General features: G+C 34.3%; 1 protein-coding gene across 1 annotated transcript in view; it reads left to right on the forward strand.

Moving 5' to 3' along the window:
• Positions 1–25,754, forward strand: part of LOC125059361 (Down syndrome cell adhesion molecule-like protein 1) — a 114,512-nt gene that overhangs the window by 83,162 nt on the left and 5,596 nt on the right. Inside the window, exons 6-32 of the mRNA XM_047663757.1 lie at positions 191–258; positions 1,028–1,113; positions 1,341–1,432; positions 2,088–2,242; positions 2,533–2,623; positions 4,975–5,193; positions 6,271–6,439; positions 7,002–7,137; positions 7,669–7,788; positions 8,803–8,979; positions 9,594–9,738; positions 10,691–10,839; positions 11,383–11,548; positions 12,718–12,857; positions 15,021–15,173; positions 15,432–15,522; positions 15,992–16,074; positions 16,802–16,930; positions 17,510–17,662; positions 19,189–19,318; positions 20,034–20,212; positions 21,001–21,180; positions 21,510–21,701; positions 22,281–22,478; positions 23,178–23,338; positions 23,927–24,092; positions 24,881–24,998. Coding sequence (XP_047519713.1) covers positions 191–258; positions 1,028–1,113; positions 1,341–1,432; positions 2,088–2,242; positions 2,533–2,623; positions 4,975–5,193; positions 6,271–6,439; positions 7,002–7,137; positions 7,669–7,788; positions 8,803–8,979; positions 9,594–9,738; positions 10,691–10,839; positions 11,383–11,548; positions 12,718–12,857; positions 15,021–15,173; positions 15,432–15,522; positions 15,992–16,074; positions 16,802–16,930; positions 17,510–17,662; positions 19,189–19,318; positions 20,034–20,212; positions 21,001–21,180; positions 21,510–21,701; positions 22,281–22,478; positions 23,178–23,338; positions 23,927–24,092; positions 24,881–24,998 — 3,846 coding nt within the window. The remainder of the gene's footprint in view (positions 1–190; positions 259–1,027; positions 1,114–1,340; positions 1,433–2,087; positions 2,243–2,532; positions 2,624–4,974; positions 5,194–6,270; positions 6,440–7,001; positions 7,138–7,668; positions 7,789–8,802; positions 8,980–9,593; positions 9,739–10,690; positions 10,840–11,382; positions 11,549–12,717; positions 12,858–15,020; positions 15,174–15,431; positions 15,523–15,991; positions 16,075–16,801; positions 16,931–17,509; positions 17,663–19,188; positions 19,319–20,033; positions 20,213–21,000; positions 21,181–21,509; positions 21,702–22,280; positions 22,479–23,177; positions 23,339–23,926; positions 24,093–24,880; positions 24,999–25,754) is intronic.

Below are 25,754 nucleotides of genomic sequence, written 5' to 3' on the forward strand. Positions count from 1 at the left end.
TATTTGAGACTTTATTATTTTCCGTCTGTTCTGGGGTCGCGACAGCTTTTGTGCTTCCGTGTTCCGAGGGAGTGTCCTAACATTTTCTCACAAGTAGCAAGCATCCCATACCAAAACCCGTTCCCAAGGGGTCAAAGACATCCCAATAATATATGATTATAATAAAAATGTGCCCATTACATTATTTCAGGTCGCATTTTCACAAGAATACTAGAAGAAAAGAAGACAAATATAACAGCGCGCGGTCCTGGAAAAACGGTACGATTCTATACTTATATCTAGTAAAACTAATCTTGTGGCAATACAGACCTATATGGGTCCTGCCACACCTGGTTGCGGGAGGACTACTACTAAATTACGTTGATTAAGAGTTAAGACGTGAAGAAATTGTTACGAGCTAAGGGATCTAATACAAAACGCCGTAAATCTCTTCTAGGGGTTATTTTAAAATTTTCAGCTAAAACTTAATTGCAGTAAAAACACACAAATTCAAAACACACAGTCACTTCAGTTACGCACACTTTACACAGTACTTTATCACTATTCGCACTTTTATCTCTTCAATGTAAATTTCTCGGAATCACACTTAAAGCTGAATTAACTGGGCGCAGACGCAGATCGCTGTTTCACCCACCTGAAACTTGTGAAACTTTATGTGAATTCGATTTTTGATATGTGATATAGCCTCTCTTGAATCGGTTATAAATCACATTTGCTTGCTAAAAACGTGTCTAACTTGTAGAAAAAACGACAAACATTTCAGTCAACCCATCTTCGTACAGTTAAGCTGCTGAAAAATAAATAGTGTAACTTATTTATTTTTCAGGCGTAAGAATAAAAAGAGATCTTAGGTCTGCCAACATTTTAATTACATTAAATTATTATAATCTAGTAGCGATACAAACGTATATGGGTCTAGCCACACCTTGGAGCTGTTGAAAACTGCCAAAGTTACAGAGATTATAAATTAAGATTTACATGAATAAAATATACTTTCAAGCTGCAATTAGTGTATTAATTTTTGCAGGTGTAAGAATAAAAAGAGATCTTGGGTCTGGCAACATTATGATTACGCAGCATTTTGGTGACAAAATTGTAACACCAGGCGAAGATGTGAGTACAAATCCTTTTAGATTTAAATACTACGATTGCACAAACACTTTGCTTTTGTATCGCCTACAGGTGTCCACAGGCATAGCTTATAAATTTTAAACATAAAACTATTAAATCCAAACACATCAGAATTTGTCTTAGTATTGGAAGTTGTGTAATACATCGATATTCACAAGTGATCCATAAACGGTGCCTTCTCATGAATGAAAAGCTTTCGGTATTTCCAGATAAGTCTACACTGTACAGCAACTGGTGACAGGCCTCCAAGGTTCATATGGGAAAGAGATGGTGTCATAGTTTCCACAAATACTGACGCGAGGTATATAAATTTTGCTATATTAAGGGTCTGTTTCATAATGTATAGATAAAGTACCAAATAGCTATGCAACACATAAAATATTTGGAAGATAAATTGTGCTTTTTGACACTTCATCGGTCTCATAACTTTTGATGGACTTTATGTGACGAATAGCGCTATTGGACAGTCGTGAAACGCAACAATAGTGTTTATCCTACCAATAAGTACTAAATAGCTCATTTGGAACTTATGTAGAACTTATCCGTATATTGTGAAACAGACCCTAAGTCTTTTAATCTATTTTCAAATATTTTTCAAATTTGGAGAACTATATTAAAAAATAAATCAGTGGCGCTACAACCATTTTTAAATCTGGGCCTCAGATTTCTGTAGCTGTTTCATGATCATTTGTCAATCTAATAGGCAAGTAGGTGATCAGCCTCCTGTGCCTGACACACGTCGACTTTTTGGGTCTAAGGCAAACCGGTTTCCTCACGATGTTTTCCTTCACCGTCCGAGTAAATGTTAATTGCGCACATAGAAAGTCCATAGGTTCACAGCCGGGGATCGAACCTACGATTTCAGGGATGAGAATCGCACTCTGAAGCCACTAAAATAACAAAAAACTATATCATGTACAGAAATATATTCTAAAATTTGACTTTTGTACTTACAGATACATTTTAGGTCAGATGATGTCATCATCGGGGGTGGGGGTGATATCCCATCTCAATATATCCAGGTCTCGAGTTGAGGATGGAGGCCTATACTCTTGCGTTGCGTATGAGAGCGACTCCTCGTTGCGGCATTCAGCTAGAATTGATGTTTTCGGTTAGTAGAAAGTAAAAGTATTGTATTCTTAATGAAATTTTTTCAACTGACTGCGACTGTATATTGCGAAACGTTGGACGGCCTCCTTCTATGAGAATAGATGACCTGGTGAGGTGGAGGAAAGTGCGAGGATCCGGTCATACTGGAAATTTAGGGGAGAGGTATATATCTAGCGGTGGACGTCAATAGACTGAAACGCAAAAAATCTAGACAGAAGATAACTTGCTTATCATATAGATTAAGTTGCAAATTTCATTCTATTGTGTTTGAACGCTGTTATTTCGATACAGGTCCACCATATATTAGAACACTTCCCCCAATAAAGGTGCAGAGTGGTGACGGGCTCAAACTAAAATGTCCTTACTACGGATATCCTATAAGGTTTGTATTGCTTTTAAAAATCAATTACGGTTTAAGATATTTATTTCTGATTAACATTACTTTTACTTACATGAGAAAATATACTTATAATAATACATTAGGCGTATTAATAAATTGTATGTTAAAAATTAAAAATCAGTGGCGCCACAAGTCTGGGCCTCAGATTCTGTTCCATGATCATTGGTCTATTTTAAGCAAGTTGGTGGTCAGCCACCTGTGTGTGGCACACATCGTAGACGAATTGCGACTTATTTGTTAAACAAGGAAAGCACCAGCTCTGGGGTCACCAGTAACTTAAATCTTGATTTAGCCCCGTGCACTTGAACCCCACGACCCTAGAGTCTCTACTCCAACGAGAACAAAAGTTGGTGAAAAGACTTATATTTGAGGCGTTTATTATTTTTCACTTGCTCTGCGGCTTTTGTGCTTAACTAAGGGAGGTGAGACGGGGCTAACGTTGAATATAAAAAACAATATTTCAATCGATATTGTTATAAGACACTAGCAAACTCGGCGAACTCCGTTTCGCCACCAGATGGCTTCGTTTTATGTAACATTTCGTTTGGTGATCCCGCTTTTCTGTTCAAATTTTTCCTGAATTTTCTTTGCTATAAACCTCACGGAGCCCGAGACCTTTCCAACGAATGCAAAACCGTGGAAATCGGTTCGTGCGTTCTTGAGTTATAGCGTCAGGAAGGAAAACCCGACTTATTTTTATATAGTAGATAAGTTATAGAGAAATACACGCGCTCATTACTGCCGTGTTGTATTTAACTAATGGTAATAATTACATCACGTATTTCAAATCGACTGCGATCGTTGACTGAGAAAGATGCAAGCCATAATATCCATAAGATTTCATAATGAACACATTTCTTAGATTCGTTAATAGATTCTATCACTCATGGGTTGGGTTATTACGCACTGAGTAAGCGTGGGCTTAGACTCATACGCGTAACCACCAGGTTAAGGCTGTTTTCTAGAGGTTTTAGATAAATAATTAAAATTAAAATAGTTTAAATAGAAACCGTTTAGAAAATTATTTGGCATACAGCTCTCATACCTGTCCCAATTTATAGTTATGTTCGACCTATTTGGCTCCGCTGACTATACGCTGAGAGGTGCTATAAAGTTTCTAGTTTACCTGTACAAGAGCTTTTATCAACGTACAAATTGGTATTTTTCCTCAAACAGGTTCGAGGATCATTAAATGTAATTTTCTTGCGCTTTTTCCACTTCAGCTCTTAATATCTGTATATATATAATGAAAATGGTCTTCGTTTGAGGCTCAATCACGCCTAAACCACTGATCCTATCGACATGAAACTACCACCATTCGATGCGAATTTTTCCGAGATGGTTTATGGCTATTTCTTTATTAAATTCCAACGTTCCTTCATTTTTTATTGCTGTTTTACTTTTATGAAAATTTATCCATACGGACTTCACCGCGGAAACATTCGGGGAGGCTTCCTAGAACCTCTAAACGTCAACATCTGTTAAAAACTCGATTTTCGAAATATTTCAATTTTCTTAGCGGGAAGTTAAAAAGAAGAATAATAAAAATATGAAAAAAAATAAAATAATGAAACATAAAATTTATTTTAATTCGTCCAGCAAAGCGGGCGCGAAACGGCTAGTATTACATAAAACTAAATGGATACATGTCTGTGATAACAATTATATATACAACAGATTTATATGTTCATACATTTTAATATAATATTTACCTTGTCATAGATTTACTTATCAGCAGAATTGGATGAATTTAGCATTCCAAGCACCCATATGTCTAATATGATATTTATTGTATAAGTTTTAATTGTCACATAGATAAAAGTCAGTGGCGCTACAAGCTTTTTAGGTGCAGGTATCTGTTTTATGATTATTTGACGATCTAATAGGCAAGTAGGTGATCAGATCTGTGCCTGACACACCCCGTCGCACCAAATCCGATTGGTATTTTCTACTGTATAGTGTATATACTATGTACTATTTTAGTAAATAGACCCGGATGTAAGTAGTTGCCTTTTCACATGCCAACTATAATATAAGTGCTTACTTATTACAAATGATTAGTGGCGCTACACCCTTTTCTAAGGATATATGCGTATGTTACATTAATTTTTAAATAGTTATCAACTTTCCTAGGAACATGGGGACTTTTCGTTCTAATTCACGTCATTATATTCTTCTCCATGATGTGAGCAATTGTTTTGATTTTTAGCTAACTGTTCAAATGCAAGTTAGAGAATCGCTCTCAAGTACTTTATATATATGTTCTATACTATATGTATGTTAATAAGTAGTTTTTCTGTAGTATTTTAGTCATCATGATACTCCCATTTCAGTAAACTGGAATGGGAGTACAAGGGAAAGAAAATCTTGAGCGCAGTACTGCCACAACATAGCAGATACAGGCGTACCAACATGAAGAAAATACGGAGAAGACGACAAATATTGGATGCGAGCGAAGACGGGGTACTCAACATACCTCGGATACTCAAAGAGGAGAATGGTGATATGTACACTTGCATTGTATATAGTCCCTCGGGAGAAATGGCTAGAAGGTGATTTTTTATATCTACTAAATATATGAATTCATGAAAGTTTGATTATGTTTGTTATGCTTATATATAAATTTATCTATTTGCCACAAAATTATTCTATCCTTACAGTTATAATACGATAGAACTACACAATACACTTCTTTCTTTAGAAATTATACAATTCTTGCACTTTACCCATCATATTTCTTTTTTTACTTTTTTCCTGGCCTGTTGCCTTGAAGAGATCGCTTGTTAGCGATACGACCGCCCATTGCATTCCTTATTTTTATGCATTATTTTATTTGTTTCTGTATAAATGTAACGAAGTGTGAATAAATAAAAATAAATAATACATACACCTATAATTGTAAAATTAAAAATATAATTTAAAATATATAAATACCTAGATCTTATACCTAATAATATAAGCAGTCTCTTGTGAACATAGCCAGAGCACAAACAGATAATCTACCTCGATAGAAATCTTATTACAATATGTGTCGCTCAGGGTGACTCGCTAAAAGTTGGAGTGTGCGCGCGTACATCCAAAAGTTGTGACTTATAATCATGATAATTGGTGTATATCATGTTATGATTTAAATATTTTTAAGTTATTGCATAGATTTTATCGCGGGGTTTGAGCGCGGCGACCGAATCAAATTCCGTAACGAATATAAAAACATAACACTATGACGTAATGGTAGCGGCCAATACGCGTTAGACTGGGACAGAACGCTTACTGCGTCTCACATCTCTCTGCCGAGATCGGTGACGTAGTGTAAGCGTGCGGTGCACCTGGTACGCGTTAGAGTGAGAGAGACTATATAGGCGTGTTAGTCTGAATTCACAAGAATTGCATTATTTATAATTAGTTATACTTATAAATATGTTTAGGTTTTTGGTTTCTTTATATTTTGTTTTCAGTTGAATTTTTATATTAATAAGCTTTCTATTGTAATATTAAGTTATTGCAAAAATAGAAAAAAAAGATATAAAATTAAAAAAATGATAGTATAGATTTACATATTGTATGAATTTAAAATATTGTATTTTTAAATAAAACTTTTGTATAGTAAACGTGTTAGTGCTCTTTTCCAGGTCCTTTGAAATTCAAGTGGTGGAGGCACCGGAGTTGGACGAGTTGCGAGTTGGTTCAGGGCTGAAGGAGGGTCAAATTGTCCAAATAACGTGTAATATTATAAGCGGAGACCCACCTATATTCTTCTCCTGGTTGAAGGATGGTATGAAAATGCCTCCTAGCTTAAAGGTACGGTGTTTTTAGACTTACGTTGAAATTCTCCATTATCTCCAAATCGCCGGATAAAATTGTACTTGTCAAATAAGATAAATATTTTGTAAATACTCTATTCGTATTCTCCTATAAGAACAAGACAAATTTTATATGGTTTGCAATCTTCGCGGTCATTGACATTAATATGGTAATTAAAAACTAATTACGGTTATTGTAATCAAAGTAGACAAAATCAACTGATTGCAATCTAGTTATATAGGTTTATATTTGCTTTTATTTTTGTATTTTTTTGAGAAAAATTAATCAACTTTGACGTAACTCAGTGTCTTCACATATAATTATCAAATCAATGTTTACAAAATATTGTAAAAACTATTTTAAAAGGGTAAGTACAAGTAAGTATATATTTAGTATACTTGTATGGAATATCTTGCCCATTTTTCTCCATATGAAACTCTTTTTAAAGTTAAAATTACAAGCTAAAGCTGAATACACTAAAAAAATGACTAGTTGTCCCTTCCTAAAGTGCCTTTTTAATAGGCCTAATTGAAATAAATGACTTGACTTTTGGTTTCAGATAACAGAGAGAAGTTCGGAGCTTTTCAGCGTGTTGATAATAAAACGCGTGTCGTTGGAGCACTGTGGAAAGTATACTTGTATTGCAACCAATCACGTTGGGAAAGTGAATCAGTCAACAGAGCTATATATAAATGGTAATTCTATATATACTATTTTGGGAGTATAATATTCGTGAACTTCAGTTAATTTAGACTCAATTTATACAAATACTGTAAAAATAGTACAAATTAAACCAAACTTAAGTAATTGTATTTTAATTACTTATACTAAATATTTAGTTCTTGTTCTCCTTTCATATAAAATAAATCAATGTAAGTGCTAATCTTTCTCTTTTCTTCATAGCGTAAACACAATTTGAGTGTAAGAGACGAAAGATTACTGAAGTTAATGTATAAACACTGATTTAGAATTTATGAATACGGCGGTTGGGAACACAAAATGTCTCAAGACATTCGATACCAGCAATTTCAATACAATCTTTTCTGATTTGCCATAGACAATTCTAGATTAAATCTAAGATATTTTAGACTCAACACTTCAGATTAACTTTTATGTGTACAAGGCATGATAATACTTTCATTTTCTTTCTCAGATAAATTTAAATTTGATTTCTCATTAAAATATGAATGTAGGAAGAAAAATACAAATTTGTGTTACAATTACAGTTGCCCCAAAGTGGATAGAAGAACCGACCAATACGTCTCTGTTGTTAGGACAACGGGGCGTTGTGTATTGCAACGCACAAGGCTATCCCATACCACAAATACATTGGATGAAACGAGATGGTAGGTAAAAATTATCGCTATCATAATTGGAAGTTATTTTGACATGACAACGTCTTATAATTCGATGGAGCCGGCTGCACGCACGAAAAAACATGACGCATGCGGCGTTATCTCGCTCTGAGGCGTTCCATTTAAGGCTTGAAGTGCAAGCAAGAGCGCGGAACGTGCGACAAAGAGGCACAATTGGCCTCCGCGTTCGGCAGCGTTCGACGTCTTTATATAAAGTACTATCAGACCGGCCAAGCGTTGCTGTAGCTAAGGTACAGGTAAGGTACATAGTAGTAAACTATTCAAGGGAAACGGTAGGAGAACACCAGTCCCCATGACCACCATGATTTTTTGGTGGTTATGCCATTAAATTGTAGCTTATGTTGGTACTTTCAACACAGTGCCATCTGTTGGTATTGTGACTATCAAATAATAAACAAATATTAGCAATAAATTAAAATTGCGACTATAATTTGAGATTTAAACTACCCTATCTTTTAAGTTGGATCAAACTACACACGATGTGCAAATTTGATTGATATCGGTTCGGTAGTTTAGGAGTCCATTGAGGACAAACATTGTGATACGAGATTTATATATATTAAGATATATCGATTATATTGTAATCGATCAATTCAATTGTGATTTTCATTTACCTCCCTCTCTATATCCATACAAAATATCGATCAAACAAATAAAATTAAAATTTTCTTTTGAAAAATGCAACCATTCCATCAGTATTTTCTTATGACGTTGTTACGTTCAAGTATCGTCAGTAAACCGACTTTACAGACAACCGATTTACTTTTATTATTTAGAACAGGGGGCAAACGGGCAGGAGGCTCACCTGATGTTAAGTGATATCGCCGTCCATGGACACTCAATGCCAGAGGGCTCGCGAGTGCGTTGCCGGCCTTTAATAAAAAAAACATAATGAAAAAGATTGAGAAATCTGAGGCCAGACCTAAAAAGATTCTATCACCACTGATTTATTTTTTGTAATAAAATATTAATATATCCTTTCAGCAACTCTTGGAATTTGGCGACCAGTGTTGGATCTGGCTGGAGGCGGCGTCAGCAGTTACCCCAACGGAACTCTTATTATTGAAGTAGTGTCGCTTGCTGATGAAGGATTGTACGCCTGTCATGCTGATAATGGAGTTGGGGAGGCTTTGAGTAATAACCTCTGGATTAGTGTTAATAGTAAGTGTTCTATTTAAAATGAGTTCTCTTAATTTAACTTTATTGAAGGTTATATTTGAATATTGTTTACAAACATAAGATGAGTGCAATTAGCACAGCATAAAAAAACACAAATCCTTTTTTTATTTTAGCGTAAATAAAATTTTACGAAAACTAACAAAAGGGAACTTTAAAACGGAGCAATACATCTTATTGAGATTTTTGAACATGACAAATTTGTTTGAAATTTCACATATAATATTTAGATTTCATCCAACAAATTCTAAACTAATGTTTGCTTAAGTGGGAGAGTTCAGACAAGTTCGGCGGCTGAGTCTCATAATCGGACGTTGAGGCAGAATACGAAATTCCACCCATATCACCTCGACGTCCGTCGTTCCACAACGGAACCACCAGCCCATTAAAGTATTGTCAAACCAATTCGACTTATAGTCCTGCACGAAAAGAGCGGACCAATTCTTAAAAGGCCGGCAACGCACTCGTGAGCCCTCTGGCATTGAAAGTTGATGAACCTCCTGCCCGTTTGCCCATTGTTCTATTAAAAAAAAATTGTGACACTCACAATAACAGTAATGTAAGGAGATTGAAAAGAATTCGTAACGTGTTATTTTCAGAACCAGTCCACTTTGAATCAATGGGAACCAATTTGACTACTAAAGTAGGGATGCCGCTCACACTAACATGTAAGCCGCTGGGCGATAGTCCCATAAGAATAAAGTGGACTTTAAATGGCAACCCTATTGAATTGTCTACTTCCAGGTAATAATATCGAAAACTGCTATTTGATTCATATTTTTAATTGACAAGAAGTGCTTTTGTTATTGTTCTATACCGAAAAGTTATTTTTTGGAAACTAATTTTAAACATTCAATTGCTATACAGAATAATAAATATAAAATGAACACAATTTTAAAGATATATCTAAACAAAACAAATATTGAAATTCTTTAGTTATTGTAAAATGCAATAAGTATTACTAAAATAAATAAAGAATTTGTAAAATTATTTAGAATCTACAATAAAGTTGTGGAATACGGTCTACCATATATTAGATAGAGATATTAGATAATACCTACCATGCCTTTCTAACCTCCTTTAAAAGTCTACATAAACACCACTTAACCATAACCTGCTCAATCGTGACTTTTGTAATTCATGTATTTCTTTTGTATTGCATCGTAATTCGTGTACTTACTGTAAGATTAGCTTTTAGTTTTTAGTAAATTTTAATAATATTTGAATTTAGATTGTTTGGTAATTGTAAAATTGTTCAGTGTTCATTTGTGCTAATTTTATTTTGTAGATTTGGTTATGCACTTCTTGTACTTTATTTCTTATTTTTAGTTATTTTCCTTACTAAGGTTGCCTGCTTTACTATTATTATCATTGTGATAATTAATTTGAAATTTGCATGCCTATTTTTATATATTGTGCGGTGTTTTAATAATAAATCAATCAAGTTTCTTTGCAAATAAACAATTTATTATTATTATGCATTACTGTAAGAGATTGCTTGTTGCTTCCCTAATAATTCATGTTATTTGTTAAATATAAATAAAAAATAAATGTGAATACTGAGATAGCTCAACAATAGACCGTATACAGCGCCATCTTTTGGTATATTAAAAAAGTATGAAAAACTGGGAAATGATAGCGTTGTCTTCCGCGTACTTTCTACAGATGGCGCTATACATGATTTGTTTTCTTCCAGAGCTACGCTCTCAGAAGGTCCTTCGACTAGTGGCATGAAGAGCACAATTAATATCAACTACGTAGAGGGCAGAGATGGGGGACAGTATGAGTGTAGAGCCAGTAACCCATATGGAGTAGCAACCTATACGATTTACGTGAAAATTCTAGGTAAGTAACTCTATATAATTATATATAAATGTTATGTTGGTTTGGGTACGCTTCAAAAACTCAAAAAGTTCTGCATCGATCGAGCTGAAATTTAAGCATGATATATAATCCGCATCAGTGCAGTGTTGGCCTAGTGGCTTCAGCGTTTGAATCTCATACCTGAGGTCGTAGGTTCGAACCCAGGCTGTGCACCAATGGAACTTTCTTTCTGACTTGCCTTAGTCCCAAACATTCGACAGCGTGTGTCAGGCACAAGAGGCTTACTTGGCTATTAGACTGACAAATGATCAGATACAGAAATCTATTACCCAGACCTAAAAAGGTGGTAGCGCCACTGATTTATTTATTTTTTATTTACTAATTATGCTTAAAAATAGAATATATAGGCCCATTGCCTAATAACTTATGTAACCAGCTTTTTTTTGTTTTTTGTTTTCTGTTTTTTATACGTATGATTTTGTATATTATGGTAACAAAGTGTAAATAAATAAATAAATATTAAAAACAAAACAAATCAGACAAGCAATACACCTAACATTTCAGAGCCCCCTACACCTCCTCTAGACCTTCAAGTAGACTCCGTGTCCAGTTCATCAGTGAAACTGTCGTGGCGCGACACCATAATAGCACATGTTCAGTACTATAACGTGCAGTATACTACTAACCACTTCAACGGATGGGATGCGGCTAAAACCATCAATATAACACGGTATGTGATATACATTTAAATGTACTGAACATCTATTGGTACAATACGGTGCCCCAGCTGCCCCCGCAAACTTTGTTACGCTTTGATATTATTTTTGAACGTCAAGAAAATGTGCAGCGTTTTTGCCGAAGAAAAGGAAGAGAGCGATTGATACTTGAACACCGATGGTGTTTTTAATACATATAATTTTATACAATATTATTATTATTTTATTAATTCACTAAATTACCATTTTTTTGTTGGTATTGTATTTTTTTAAGGGCACAAGACCTTTTTTGCTATGACCAAGTTGGCTATTTTAGAAAATGTGGACATAAGTTAGCAATTATGATAATAATGAATTTGTTATATTATTTGGTAATAATTGTTACCATATTTATTGTGGTATTTCTATATACATAACAACAACTAATTTTAGTTCTGGTTTTTAATTAGCCTTAGTATGATTCATTAATATAGAAAGACTGGCAAAATTAAATTATGGGATTTGGGCATCTCAATTACTCAATAATTAATTTACAAAGAAGTTTCCCTTCTTTCTGACATGTGTACTTTGTACGCACGCACTTTTTTACTTTCCTTTTTATTAGCTATATACCAATATATAGAACATTTTGCTATGCTATAGAGACTTAAATTTATTCGGAATAAAAACCTAAGTAATAATAAACCTTATAGTTTTGAAAATTATCTCTCGATAAAAATATTATTATTATTAATATCTCATTGTTCTTCTCAGATTATGAAATATTTTTGTTTTACTACTCGAATTGGTCCAGCCGTCTTCGATATTGACGCTTAGTATTACATATTTATATACAGTTTTTTCAGTTTAAAAAAAATAGAAGGTGTGTAAAAATTTTTACCGCGCACCGCGTTTGTTCGGAAATTTTGCTTAATTAATTACGACTTAGGGTATTTTGAGAAAGGTGATTGATTTCTTAAAAGGCCGACAACATAATCGTGAGCCTTCTGGTAGAGTGTCTAAGAAAGTTTGTCCTCCAAAAAATAAATAGGAAGCGTGAAATAACTCTTTAAACAATCTTATTTAACATAAAAACAAACGCTTGATGCTAATGCATGTCTTAACATGCTAAAATTTTACCAAATACATTAAATATAATTAATATGGTTATGGTATATTACAAAACCAAATATTATAATTTCAGACAAGAAACAGATATTCGTCAAAGTATAGAGTTACGTGAATTACAACCAGCATCCGAGTACAGAGTGAGAGTATCTTCGGGAAATATGGTCGATCTTAGCCCTTATACAATGCCTGTTCACTTCACTACACTACAGGAAGGTAAAAATTTCTAATGCTTTTTTGAATACTCTTAACTTAAACTTCAGTCACGAGTTAAATATAGTTTCACACTCAAGTCAGCCTTAGAAATGTCAATATACAAATTAAGTGACAATTAAAAGATTTTTAAACTTAATATCAATCTTTAATTTTACTAAAACTATTTCTATCTGTATTTACAATTTTCTTAATGGTAGGGGAGCCCACGATGCTAAATGGGGATTTACTCGAGCGTCGTAGAGACCTATTGGGATGCAAAGCTTAGATGATAAGAAGAAAAAAATGTTATATGATATATACCTTTACATCGGTGGGGAAGCGGCTTTAGATTATTAAATATGTAAAAAAAAACTGTTGCATGGACATCCTCGAGCGCGTCAGATATTGATAGCATCAATGCCCTACGTATTTTTAATAATGTACGTATGTTAATCTGATCGTTTGCATGATGCGGGTGGTTGTATTTAAAGGTTGAAAATGAAAAAAAAAAATCATCGAGCGCGTCAGATTTTCTAAGAGATTTTCGAAGTTCTAAACGTACAGTCTCATAATCTGACGATTATCTAGAGGGATTCGCATGATCTGACAAAAAAAATTAGAAAAATGGTTCACCTTAAAGGCCATCCCTGCAACTTCCCGCTAATTCCATTCCTGGGCGCTTAAAATTGATATTTTGAGCTCGCTGAGTTCAAAGAAATAATATTTCTATGCATTTGAGCTCTCCCAGCTCGAAAGTCTGATAGAAGTTTCATAGAACACTATTTTTGGAATTTTCAAACAGCAATAATTTCAAATCAATTTTAATTGATCGAACCACAAATTTCTGAGTAATCCCGAAAAAACACTTTTTCGGGTTTCTTTCGTTCACGATATCTCTCAAACGAATCAACCGCTTTTGACCAGCTTGGTGGCGCCAACGGTGACGTGGTTTTTCAAGCTCAAAGGCGGATTAGTTTTTGAAGTTGATCGATAGAGAAAACACTTAAAAAAAAAATCTTATTTTTTTTAGATTTTTCAAAATTTCTCAAAATCTATCGGTCCCAATCGGTTCAAATTCACAGGAAATGTAATTTTGAGGGAAATGTTTAGAACGCCGTTTAGTAGATTGCGATCGGTTTAAGGAAATGTAGGCATCACGCAGCTGCACGCATTTAACTTTATCGACGAATTTTTGTTATTTCGGCTTGCGGAAATCGTCAGATTATATATTTTTCGTTATTCTTGAATTATTTCCTTCAAAATAAAAAAAAATACTAAACTACGCTCGAGAATATCGAGATGACGTTTTTTTTGACAACTTTGTAGCCCTCCCCTTTTTTTACGTCACTCTCAAATTGTCAGATTAGTGGAATATACACTTTTTCGGATGTTATTAACACACCCTACCTTAATCTGACGCGCTCGAGAATTTCTGATGGTCAATTTTTTTTTACTAATCTGATCCTGTATCCTTCACGGGCGGCCTTATATATATGGGCCTCATGTTTTGTGGAGGTAATTAACCGGGTAAAAGGCATCCCCCTGTATATTAATCTGCCGCGCTTTAGTAAATCCCGAAATCCCCTCCTGGGCTCCCCTACCATAACCTACAAAGTAATAATAAAAATAATTTAAAATGATTAAAAAGAAAATCAAAACAAATTTAAAAAGTTTGGTCCCTGTGGCACTCGTACCTTTAACGCTGGCAGCATTTCCTCGCTGTATTGCGATACTTGTTCGTTGACCAAGGAAAGCATCAGTTCTGGTGTCACCGGTACTATCTACCAGGTGCTAACTTAAATCTTTAATTAGCGCCTGTGCACTTTTACCCACGGCCCAAGAGTCTTGAGATTGAAACTAACCTTATTAACTAAAAAGGATTTTTAGCATAAGAAAGTGTCCAATAACACTTTTTACAGTTTCTATTAAGTGGAAGACGCTCTGTTCTTGTGTACTATTATTTTCCGCTATATTTTTTTTCATATATATACTTTTGTGCTTGGCACTAGCCCCGTGGGATCAAAAAAAAGTTAAATAGCCTCGACATTCACGTGTCGCTGGAGCCTTTGTTCGTGGGCTTCAGCAATCTTTTTGATTATTGTTGTGACTTCTTCTATATAAGGTCCCGATGGAGGTTGTGAACACATGAGGTCGACAAATATTTAATTAATTATCTCATTGCAGCCCCATCTTTAAGTCCCCTGAGTGTGCAAGTGCAACAAACCGACAACCCAGGGGAGCTACTCATAACTTGGTTGCCTCCGCCAAGGGATTCTCACAATGGTCCCCTTCAGGGCTACCATGTGAAGGCCGTGCCAAGGATTGCAGGGGAAACAGGTACAGTAAACGGTACAGTACGGTACAGTAACGCCATTCTAAAAAACGATTCGTAATTGGTAAAACTATAAATTAGAAAGTGTATTTAGTAGAATTACCATGCTAAGGCTACTACTAGAATTTGTATAAATTCAATGTACAGCTTATTAATCGAAAGGAAGATAATCGATTTTTTTAAGTGTAGTATATCTTAATGTATTTATGTATATATTCTATGTATGTATTGATATGATTTTTAAGATTTTTAACTATTTTCAGTTCCTAATGACACACAAACTAAAATGGTGAAAGTGACCTCTAGGAAAGGAAAACAAGAAACATTACTAAATGGTCTTTTGAAAAATACGAGGTAATACTAAGATTGTATCTGCAAAATAGCGTTAAGTGTATTTGTGGTGTAATTGCTTGATAGGATAAGTAATAGTAAGAGATGTGAGCAGTGTGGGTTAGAGGAGAAGACAAGGATATGAAAGGGAATGCTTTGGTCATGTGGAACTGATGAACGAGAAGCAGTTAACAAGTAGGATAAACAAGGTAACCGTGGATGGTGATCGTCTAGGCCTTGTCGTGCATACCCGAGTCCTGAACCAAATCAAGAGATATTAGAGAAGGTACAAGTTAAAAGTATCCATAACCGACGAGCATGAATGGTGAATATTGTAAAAGTTGATGAAGAGGTATGGTAGGATCGTAGCAAAGCCATGATTATATAAATAAATAAATATATTTTATGGTCAGCTTGCTTCTATTCAAAATTCAAAATTAGAGAAGATTTATTGTTTCATATGATGCGATAGAGATGTCTCCTTTTGTTATAGATATGCTGTATCTATAAGTGCTTTCAACTCAGCTGGGAATGGACCCTTTTCGTTGGCTGTGTATCAAACCACTCGAGAAGGAGGTGAGTAATCTGAAATAGTTTTGTTAAAGCCTTCACTAGCCCTGAGGTTCTGATTCTCCAGGTGTTTTTCACATATTATGAGTTAAGCTTTATTGTGGTTGTTAACATATGTTTAAATATATGTTAATTGAAACTCATTGAAGCTGGGTGCCAACTGGCTTTAATCGTTTAAAATATGAGAATATATAACTTTAAATAAGGGGTAGTGGGGTTGCACCGCTAACAAAAAACTAATTTGGCTTATTTAAGGATTCTTAAATCTAAGTGATAGGTATATATATTATATTACTATATATATACTTATATTACTATATATATATAGTAATATAAGTGTAGTCGACCTATTGGACATAATCGGAAACAAGAATTTATGAGTGAAACTAAAGGGCTCATTTTGGCCTTAAGTGTGCGATAATTGCTAACATTTGATTTGTGCTACTAATTATTAACTAAAATATATATATATATGTAATAAGTTACATATATATATTTTAGTTAAGACTTATGTTAGGTTACATAACTTATTTCATATTCGAGTTATATTTTTTTTGTAATATACTAGCAACATAATAGTATGTTCATAAGTTGTTTGAAATATGGAGTTTTACGGCTTTATTTTTATTAATTAATACAATTTAATGTAGTTATAATAGTGTTGTTTCTTAAACTAAAAATTTGTGTCTCATCATCTCTCAGCCTCTGTCATATATTTTGTTGTGTGTTTCAGCTCCAGAAAATCCTCCGTCTAGTGTAGAATGTCGTGGCATTTCATCGACTTCGGTGCGAATCGCTTGGCAGCCCATCTCTAGTCAGGGAGCATCACTACTCGGATACTCTGTGTATTACAGCACTGATGGTTAGATCATGAACTACATTGACTTTGAAGCTCAATAATCATGTTTAATAAGTCATTAAATCTCCAAGCCCTAGAAACGAAATATTTACCAATTCCAAAATTATTTTAATTGAACTTTTAACATTTAGAAGGAAACCGACTCTTTCAATATTATTTAGTACTATCAAATTGATTGTTTTGCAGAATTGAATATGAGAAAGTATTAACTATTTTAACAAGTTATTAAAACCATTTTGCGATAGTACTATCGAAATTAATTGTGTTTCCTTCAATACAGTTAACGAAAGAGAGTGTGACTTACATGAATTACATTCTAGCATTCTACAAAAATTATGGCTAATAACATATATTATGTTGACTTAATTTTCTATAATACTAGAATAGCTTAAACTAAGGTAATGTTCACTAACAGTCTTATTGTTCGTTTTGACACTATGTTCGTGTGTCCGATATAACGCACTTGCACTTATATTCACTAAATTACTTTTAGCAACTCAAAAGTTTTAGTTCTTTTAATTTTGGAAATAAGAAGTGTGAAAATATTTTTCAAAATTTTAAGTTCAAACAATGACTTTTCAGATGGTCCGTGGCTAAACATGACGTCACCTCACACGGAATTATACCTTCAAAATCTTATGAAGTATACAAATTACACCATAAAAGTATCTGGTTTCTCCAGTTACGGCATGGGACCGTTTTCATATCCTGTCGTATGCACAACTTTGCAGGATGGTAAGTTTTCTGTTTTATTATATTACTAGCTGACCTGGCTAACTTCGTTCCGCCCTACAACCTTATAATATCGTTGTTACTTTAATTTAACTTATTTTAGGATTTTATTAATGTTAAGTATTACATTAATACAATTCTTTTGCAAATACAGAAATGTTTTATTGCTTGCCATTGCGAAAGAAGAATGGCAGTTTTACACATTAGGCATCTTCTCTCTAGCGTCAATATGGCGATACTGCATGTTAAGCACTTTCTGATACCCAACATCTTTTGATCAGGATCAAAGCATGGTTATGCATCTCCTCATTCACCTCAAGATCGGAATTTCTTGAACTGACACGAATTCGACGTAAAATGATGCGTAGTTTTGTCAACAGATGGCACCATATGGGTTTTTCATTCGTAAAATTTATTAATTAATTTATTGTTATTCGATAACTTATCCGATATTTTATTGCTTATTCTGCTATTCGGGACGGAAACAAATCCAACAAATCAAAAACCATGGCAATTGGTCCAGCCGTTCTCGAGTTATAAGTGTTGTAACAAACACGACTTTCTTTTATATATATAGATTACTAGTGGACCCGACAGACGTTGTCGTGCATGATATTTCAAGCAATTAGTAAAGCAAAGTATGAAAGTACCGACGGCAGCGCCATCTGGCGGGCTGATTTGTGAATCTAAACCATTCCCAGATCCCCTTGAACACACACAAAAAATTTCATCAAAATCGGTCCAGTCGTTTGAGAGAAGTTCAGTGACATACACACTCACAGAAGAATTATATATATAAAGATAGCAATACATGTCTCCCTCCACCCGCTGTAGTCACTAGTGAAACAAACGTATGCCTGTCGTTCGCGTGAGATGAGACGGACGATACAGAGTTTCGCAAAACAAAAAAGAAGTAAACGCCAAATGCTTTTTATTAAACTCAATATTTTACAAAATCGCTAAGAACAGCTCTCGACTGCTGCTCCATAATACTCGCCACGATTGTATAAAAAGTTTTTTTTTGTTTTTGAAGTTATACTTATATTGTAGTGATTGCTCTTAAGTGATTGTGGCTATATTATTTACCAATTCTTAAAAGGCCGGCAATACACTCGCAAGCCCCTGATATATAGAAACATATTTATTTCGCAATAGGTCGTTTGGGTTTAGAGTTTAGTGACTCGCATTTACTCGCGTAAATTCATGCATAAGGAATAATTTCTTTGGAAACTGTTTTTATTATAAATCATCACCCATGTGGCTTTAAGCATATAATGATGATGATGAAAACAAACAGTTCACATATAACTATAAGTTTTGGATGTCGCTAAAAGATTCCACACATTTCAACTACGAAAACAAAGAATTACGTACTAAATACGTTCCAGGTTGAGTATATTCCAATACTACGTTTATATTAATTAATTTTTAAAGGCAAGTAGGTGATGATTCTGTAAATACGAACCCAAAAATAGAATAATAACAGAACCCGGTACAAACATATTTTCAAAAAGGTCCTTCCATTTTAGTTCCAGGCCCTCCTTCAGCCATAAAACTGGTAGTCTCTTCACCGACGTCCATTATTGTGAGCTGGAAGCGACCAGACCAACCGAACGGAGAAATCACTCATTACAATGTTTATGTAAAACCAGTTTCAAGGTTGGTAAGATCTACTTTACATTTAAGCAATTTATATATATATATATAAAATACTAGTGGACCCGACAGACGTTGTCCTGCATGATATTTCAAGCGATTAGTAAAGCAAACATGAAAGTACCGACTGCAGCGCCATCTGGCGGGCTGATTTGTGAATTTAAACCATTCCCAGATCCCCTTGAACACACACAAAAAATTTCATCAAAATCGGTCCAGTCGTTTGAGAGAAGTTCAGTGACATACACACTCACAGAAGAATTATATATATAAAGATATGGTGATAAGACGTATTGAATACGTCACGAAGATGTGCAGCGTTTCTGTCGAAGAAAAGGGAGAGAGCGATTGAGACCGATTGAGAGAGAGTGAGAAGGGCGAACTACCTTATAGAAATTCTATTTTTAAAAATAAAATTTCGTAAAGAGAATTTATGAAATATTAGTATTTAATATTTATTGCAAAATAATTTGTTGAAATATCAAATGACGAATTGTAAATTAAAATGCCTCGTGGTTTTATTATAAATTTATTTAGTCGATAATTAAAAACGTGTGGCATTTGAAGGAAAGTTTCACTTCTAAAATATAATACAAATTGTATTAATTATTTCATAATAAATAAACGAAACGAATTTGTCTCGTCTTGAACTAAACATTTTTTAAACTTATCTAACGAATATAAATATGTTTTATCAGAATTATCTTATTGATTCCAGCACATCATCACCGCAGACCTATCGCGTGGACTCGCAGGACAGCAATCCCTTACGCCAACACAGCTTCACAGTCAGCAACTTGCGGACTGGTTCACAGTATGAGGTGTTTGTTCGGGCCGTTACAACTGCCGGAGAGGGCGCCGCTAGTGATAGAGTGCATGCTGAATTGACTAGTAAAGGTATGTAATATTAAGATAAAGAAAACTTGAGAGAAGTCTTCCACGGTCCGCTTCACAAAATATTTTCTTTTGCGAACTTGTGAACTGTAGAATCGACTCCTGGTTGGGGTCTTACCTGGGAAATATCATCACGAACTATTTATAAAAAGAACATAAATTCTCACTCAAAGGCCGGCAACGCACCCACTAAAATGGGTGGAGCTATGACTCTCCTTTTTGGTCGTCCCGTATGCTCGTTTGCCCCCCTATGTTTGGGCCACAAGTATTTTTGAATACCTAGAAAATAATTTAAATAAATGTCACGAATACAAATATATACGTATATATGTTGGAGTAACGCTATTATATCTATCAGTTGTCGATCACAAATTCGGGTTGCTATAAATACAGACATTGATGCGGCCCTTAGTTTGATTGAACGGTTGAACCATGCAGAAGCCTTTAAAAAGTAGACTTGATGTCGAAATTAAACGGCTGATGCCAGAAAACTTTATCAGTATTGCTGACTGTCCCTCTGCTCTTTATTTATCCGCCAGTCCTGGTCGTGCTCGTTATTATACCTAGTTTTCCTTCTCCTTTCTCTGTCTTTTCCGTCAATTGCCTTTGTCATTCCTTGATCCAACGTAGATGGCCAATTTGTTAAGTTAAACGCTCAGTGTTTATAACGTGTTGGCTGTGTTATCGAGTCTAGGTCTATTATAAAATTTTCAACAAAGTTAACGGACAAATCCATCGTGTTCTATTGTACATATTATAGACTTTTTACACTTAGTACAATTAAATTTCAGTGGTGGCTGGAGTATCATCTCTTGGTGGGTCAATATCCGTGGGAGTGGGATCTTCACTACTTCTATCGTGTGCCTGTGTGGGATCTCCTGCAGCTCGTACTGTGTGGTATCACAACCACAATATCATCACACACCATCCCCGCTTCACACGGAATCATGATGACAGTCTTCTTATTAATAGTGAGTTCTTTTTGACGTTTAAAATAATAAATTAATCTTGTAGAAATTCCTTAATAATTTTAACATACCATAGTTATTTCAAAATAATATAAATCTAAAATTGGGAGTGGTTTACAGTACAACAGAAAGGTTTTACTATAAATAAATAAAGCACCCATGTTTCTTAAACGAAAATTAATAAATTCCAGTTAATTTTAAACATATTATTTTATACTAATACATTCCTTCAATGTACTCAAAATTAGCAGTTATAATTTGTATAATCAGTTTAGACTTGTTATATCGACCAATGCCGGGCTAACTGTGCAATTAGATTGACTTAATTTCAGACATCGACCACTCCCTGAGCGGTAATTACACCTGCCTGGCGAAAAACCTGTACGGATCTGACTCTGTGTCGTATGAAGTGACAGTTCTGCCTACACCCGATCCACCAATCCTAAGAGTTACGTCACATAAAAATGCGATATATTTACAATGGGATTATCCTAAAAAAGCTAATGGAAAACCACAGAAAATCAGTAAGTTAGTTATATATACCTCCTTACTTATAAACGCTTCTCAGCGTTTTAAACAGTACTTACACAGTAAAATATTTCTTTCACCGGATTGCCCATAGATTTTTATGATGGCGTAGATTTCGGAATGTAATGTAGTGAAAGATAAATATTTTATTTTTCTTAACAATGTGGGTAGTTAATATGATATGATTTAAGCGGAAATAATTTTTAAGGTTGAAAGCGGTTTTAACAGTGTTCTTAAAGTAGTTACACTTTTGTTTATACAATATTGACCACGTGTTTATTATTGATAAAAATATTTAAAATAACACAGCAACAATAAAAAATTATGAATAATATATACATATTCACAATTTTCGCAAAGCCTGCTTAAGTCATCTTTCTTAGGCCTGACAAGGTTCTATGCTTGAAACTTTTATTTTTTTTATAATGAAATTCATGTGTTCAATACATGTTTATTTAAAGAGAGAAGAGGGAATTCTACTCATCAGCACATATTGATCTGAGATGTCAATGTCAAAAGCGCCTATTTTTGTTTCATTACTTTTAAGTCACGCCCTAATATATTAAAATTTTCAGGTTACAATCTGACATGGAAAGAAACAAATGGCATCTGGCAAGACGCCTGGGCAGACAAAGGGACATTCCTTCAAGGCACTCAGGAGTTTACTTTGCTGGGCCTGAAGTGTGGGACGAAATACTCGTTGAGGATGACAGCATCGAACAGTGTGGGAACATCACAACCAGCGTATGTTGACGCTACAACTTTGGGTGGAGGTAAGAAATAATAGTTCTCTTGAAGGCAGAAATACACAGACACATTTATTGACACATACACATTTATAGACACGATAGTCTGAGCTACAGGCTTAATACGTTATTTTATTATAAAGTAGTGATTATAGTTGTATAACCCATTATTTATAATAATAAAAAAAATTATCTACTTTTTAAATTTGTTATAATTTTCTTTTTATTAATTTTTAATTATTTTTATTATTAGTTATTACTATATAGGTTAAGAAAATTGTAAATAGTGTATTGATGATTGTTATATTTTTATTTATTACACCATAAACACAATTCGACAGAACGAGACGAAAGCGCACTCTATTTGAAAGAATGCAATAAAAAAAATATTTTATATGAATAAGAGTCATTGAATATAGTAAAGTAATAGGATAGTTAAAAGTGAGAACAAATAAGTAATATATTAAATTAATAGTTGCTCATATATTTTAGTGTCCATTTGCTATAATTTTTTTAAGGGTCTAAATTAGCCGGAGGCTCACCTGATGTTAAGTAATACGTCTAGTATTATTATGGATATTTTCTAAAATTTAGAAAAAAACTAAACTATAATAATAAAAATTAATTTTGTTTACATATACATTATTTAGGAGAATGCAATATGCATCCAATCCATGGTTTAGATAAAACTTAAAGATACATTATTTTTAATATATATATTTTCAGTTCCAATATCACCAACAACAACCGAATGGTTCTGGAGCAACGCGACACACATTTACATACAACTTAGCGGTTGGGATGATAATGGATGCGAGATCACCAGGTGGGAGGTGGATTATAGGGAGTACGGCAGTAAGATATGGAAACGGGCCGAAAATCGACTGGTAATAAATTTTCATATTATGCTATTCTTGCAAATGGTGGGTGCTTTTGGTTTTTAGACACAGTACACTAATCCCCTATACAACGCGGTATACAATGCGGGGAGCATTAACGCGAAAATTCCCAAGTTATATTTCTGTAGTGTAAATTTTATAATGATGTGTCAAATCCATAATTAGCGTACCTACTTGTTTCAATTGTGATATAAAATAAATCTAAATAACATTAAATTCGTGTTCCTAGTTTTTGAATTGTTCAAAAAAAAAAATACGAGAATACTCCTACAACGCGACTTTCTATAACGCGGTCCGGGTCAACCTTTTCTAAACCTCTTAGCTATGTTATAATAGTAAAGTTACGAGGAACAAAGAGTTGACTGTTAGTTTGATTATTTTTCAAATATGATTGACTTTTATACATTGGTTTAAAGTATTTGGCTTAATTTACTGTTAAGCTAAAAATATATTCTCTCTAATCTCTCTCTCTCGGGCATATGCAATGTATTTCTAACCAAAACGCCCCGTCGGCTCTTGTGACTAAAAAACCATTTAAAGTATTTCATCTTTATTAACTTCTAATTATATTTCCAGCCAATCCTAGATGCCTGGTCCTACACACCTGTACTAAGTCAACCAAACTCGTTTATTCTGGCCGATCTTAATCCAGCGCAGTGGTATCAAATAAGAGTCTTAGCTGAGAACTCAGCTGGGGTTTCAACTTCTCTCTATATGTACGCTACAACAACGTTGCATGGAGGTATGTTATGTAGAATAACTGATTTAAAAAAAATTGATGTCTCTAAACGAAAAAAAATTCATTTTAAGTTGTGTACAAATATTAGGAAATCACTATAATTTACCAAAAATGGGCCAATTCAGCTTCAAGTTTTTTTATAATATAGGGGGGCAAACGAGCCTACGGGACGCCCAAATAGGGCAGTCATATTGTCATGGACACCCATTTTCCTGGATGCGTTGCGGCCTTTGAAGCTGGAGTAAACTCTTTCTTTAAACAGTTGGAGGTTACCTACCAGGGAAGACCACTACCGGGATTGAGGGTCTTTCAAGAAAAGAGCGTATCAATTATTCTTAAAAGACCGGAAACGCACTCGCGAGCCCTCTGGCATTAATAATGTCCATAGGCGGTATCACTTAACTTCAAATGAGCCTCCTGCCCGTATGCCCCCTGTTCTATACAATAAAAAACGAAACGCTTGCTCGTATACCATAAATCGACGACGAGCGTCAAATACAGAAGACCTGTATAATTTTTCAAGAAATAGCAAATACTTGCATTATATCAATTTTATATTAACTCGTCCATGTGACAAATTGTAAAGGTACAAGGAACAAGAAGGTATCAAAAAGCCACTTCTTCCTTGCATCTCCACCCTTTTGTTAAGCTCATAAGCTACATTGTCTCATAAAAGCCCAATTGCAAACAAACAAAAGTACAAAAAAAAATACAGAAGACTACTTATTATTATTATTTGCAATAACCACATACCATTATTCTTCTATCTCTCTTTCATTGAACTTTTTCAGAGTCAATTGGACCGCCGTCGGAGTTCCTCGATCTGAACATGTTGGTGATAATCTGCAGCTCGATTCTACTGACTATATGTCTGTTTACGTGTGTTTACATTTTCATCAAGAGACATAAGTAAGTGTGCACTTTTACTGTTTATTTAGTGGTACTAAGTAGTGATTGCTGGTACTCTTTAAGTTGCAATAGCGATAGCAATAACGATGGCGACGAGTTAGTATGCGAAAAGATGTAGTTCCCTCAGTATCCACTATCCCGCTGATACGGCACCCCACTCAAGAATGAAACCAGTATCGCTAACGCGAGTTACAGAATTACAGGAGCAGCCTTGCGATTCTGTAACTCACTTATGATAAGGTCCCTCCTTGTAGTTTATTGTTTATCAGAAAATGACTGCTTTACGACTGATTTGAGCGCGACCGCCGCTGCGAAAACCGCTGTGTGAGTTCGAAAAGTGAGTTACAGAATCGCAGGGCAGGTGCCGGAGTGGAAACGAAAATGTCAATGGTAGCCCTAAATTAGAAAATAGTCATATTAGAAAGGATCATAATGCTTGCGAACGTAAATAATAATAATTTATTTGCAAGACTTACAAAAATATACTGGTGGTTCAATGTAACCTTCGCATTTTCTGTCACACATACTAGCATACAAATTTGTCTTAAATAAAAGGTAGAATTTTACATAGTAGATTACATATTACTTTATCAATCATATCATCGATTCCTATATTATTTTATCACTACGTCATCACATTATTAAAATATATTATAACATTATCAAATTAATATTAATAATATAACGTTTTACTCAAATAATTATCAATAGAATTCCATTTAAGTAGATTTTTAAAAACTTAAACGAAGAGCTTTA

Source organism: Pieris napi, chromosome 19 (genome assembly GCF_905475465.1).
Source record: "Pieris napi chromosome 19, ilPieNapi1.2, whole genome shotgun sequence".
Taxonomy (NCBI): domain Eukaryota; kingdom Metazoa; phylum Arthropoda; class Insecta; order Lepidoptera; family Pieridae; genus Pieris; species Pieris napi.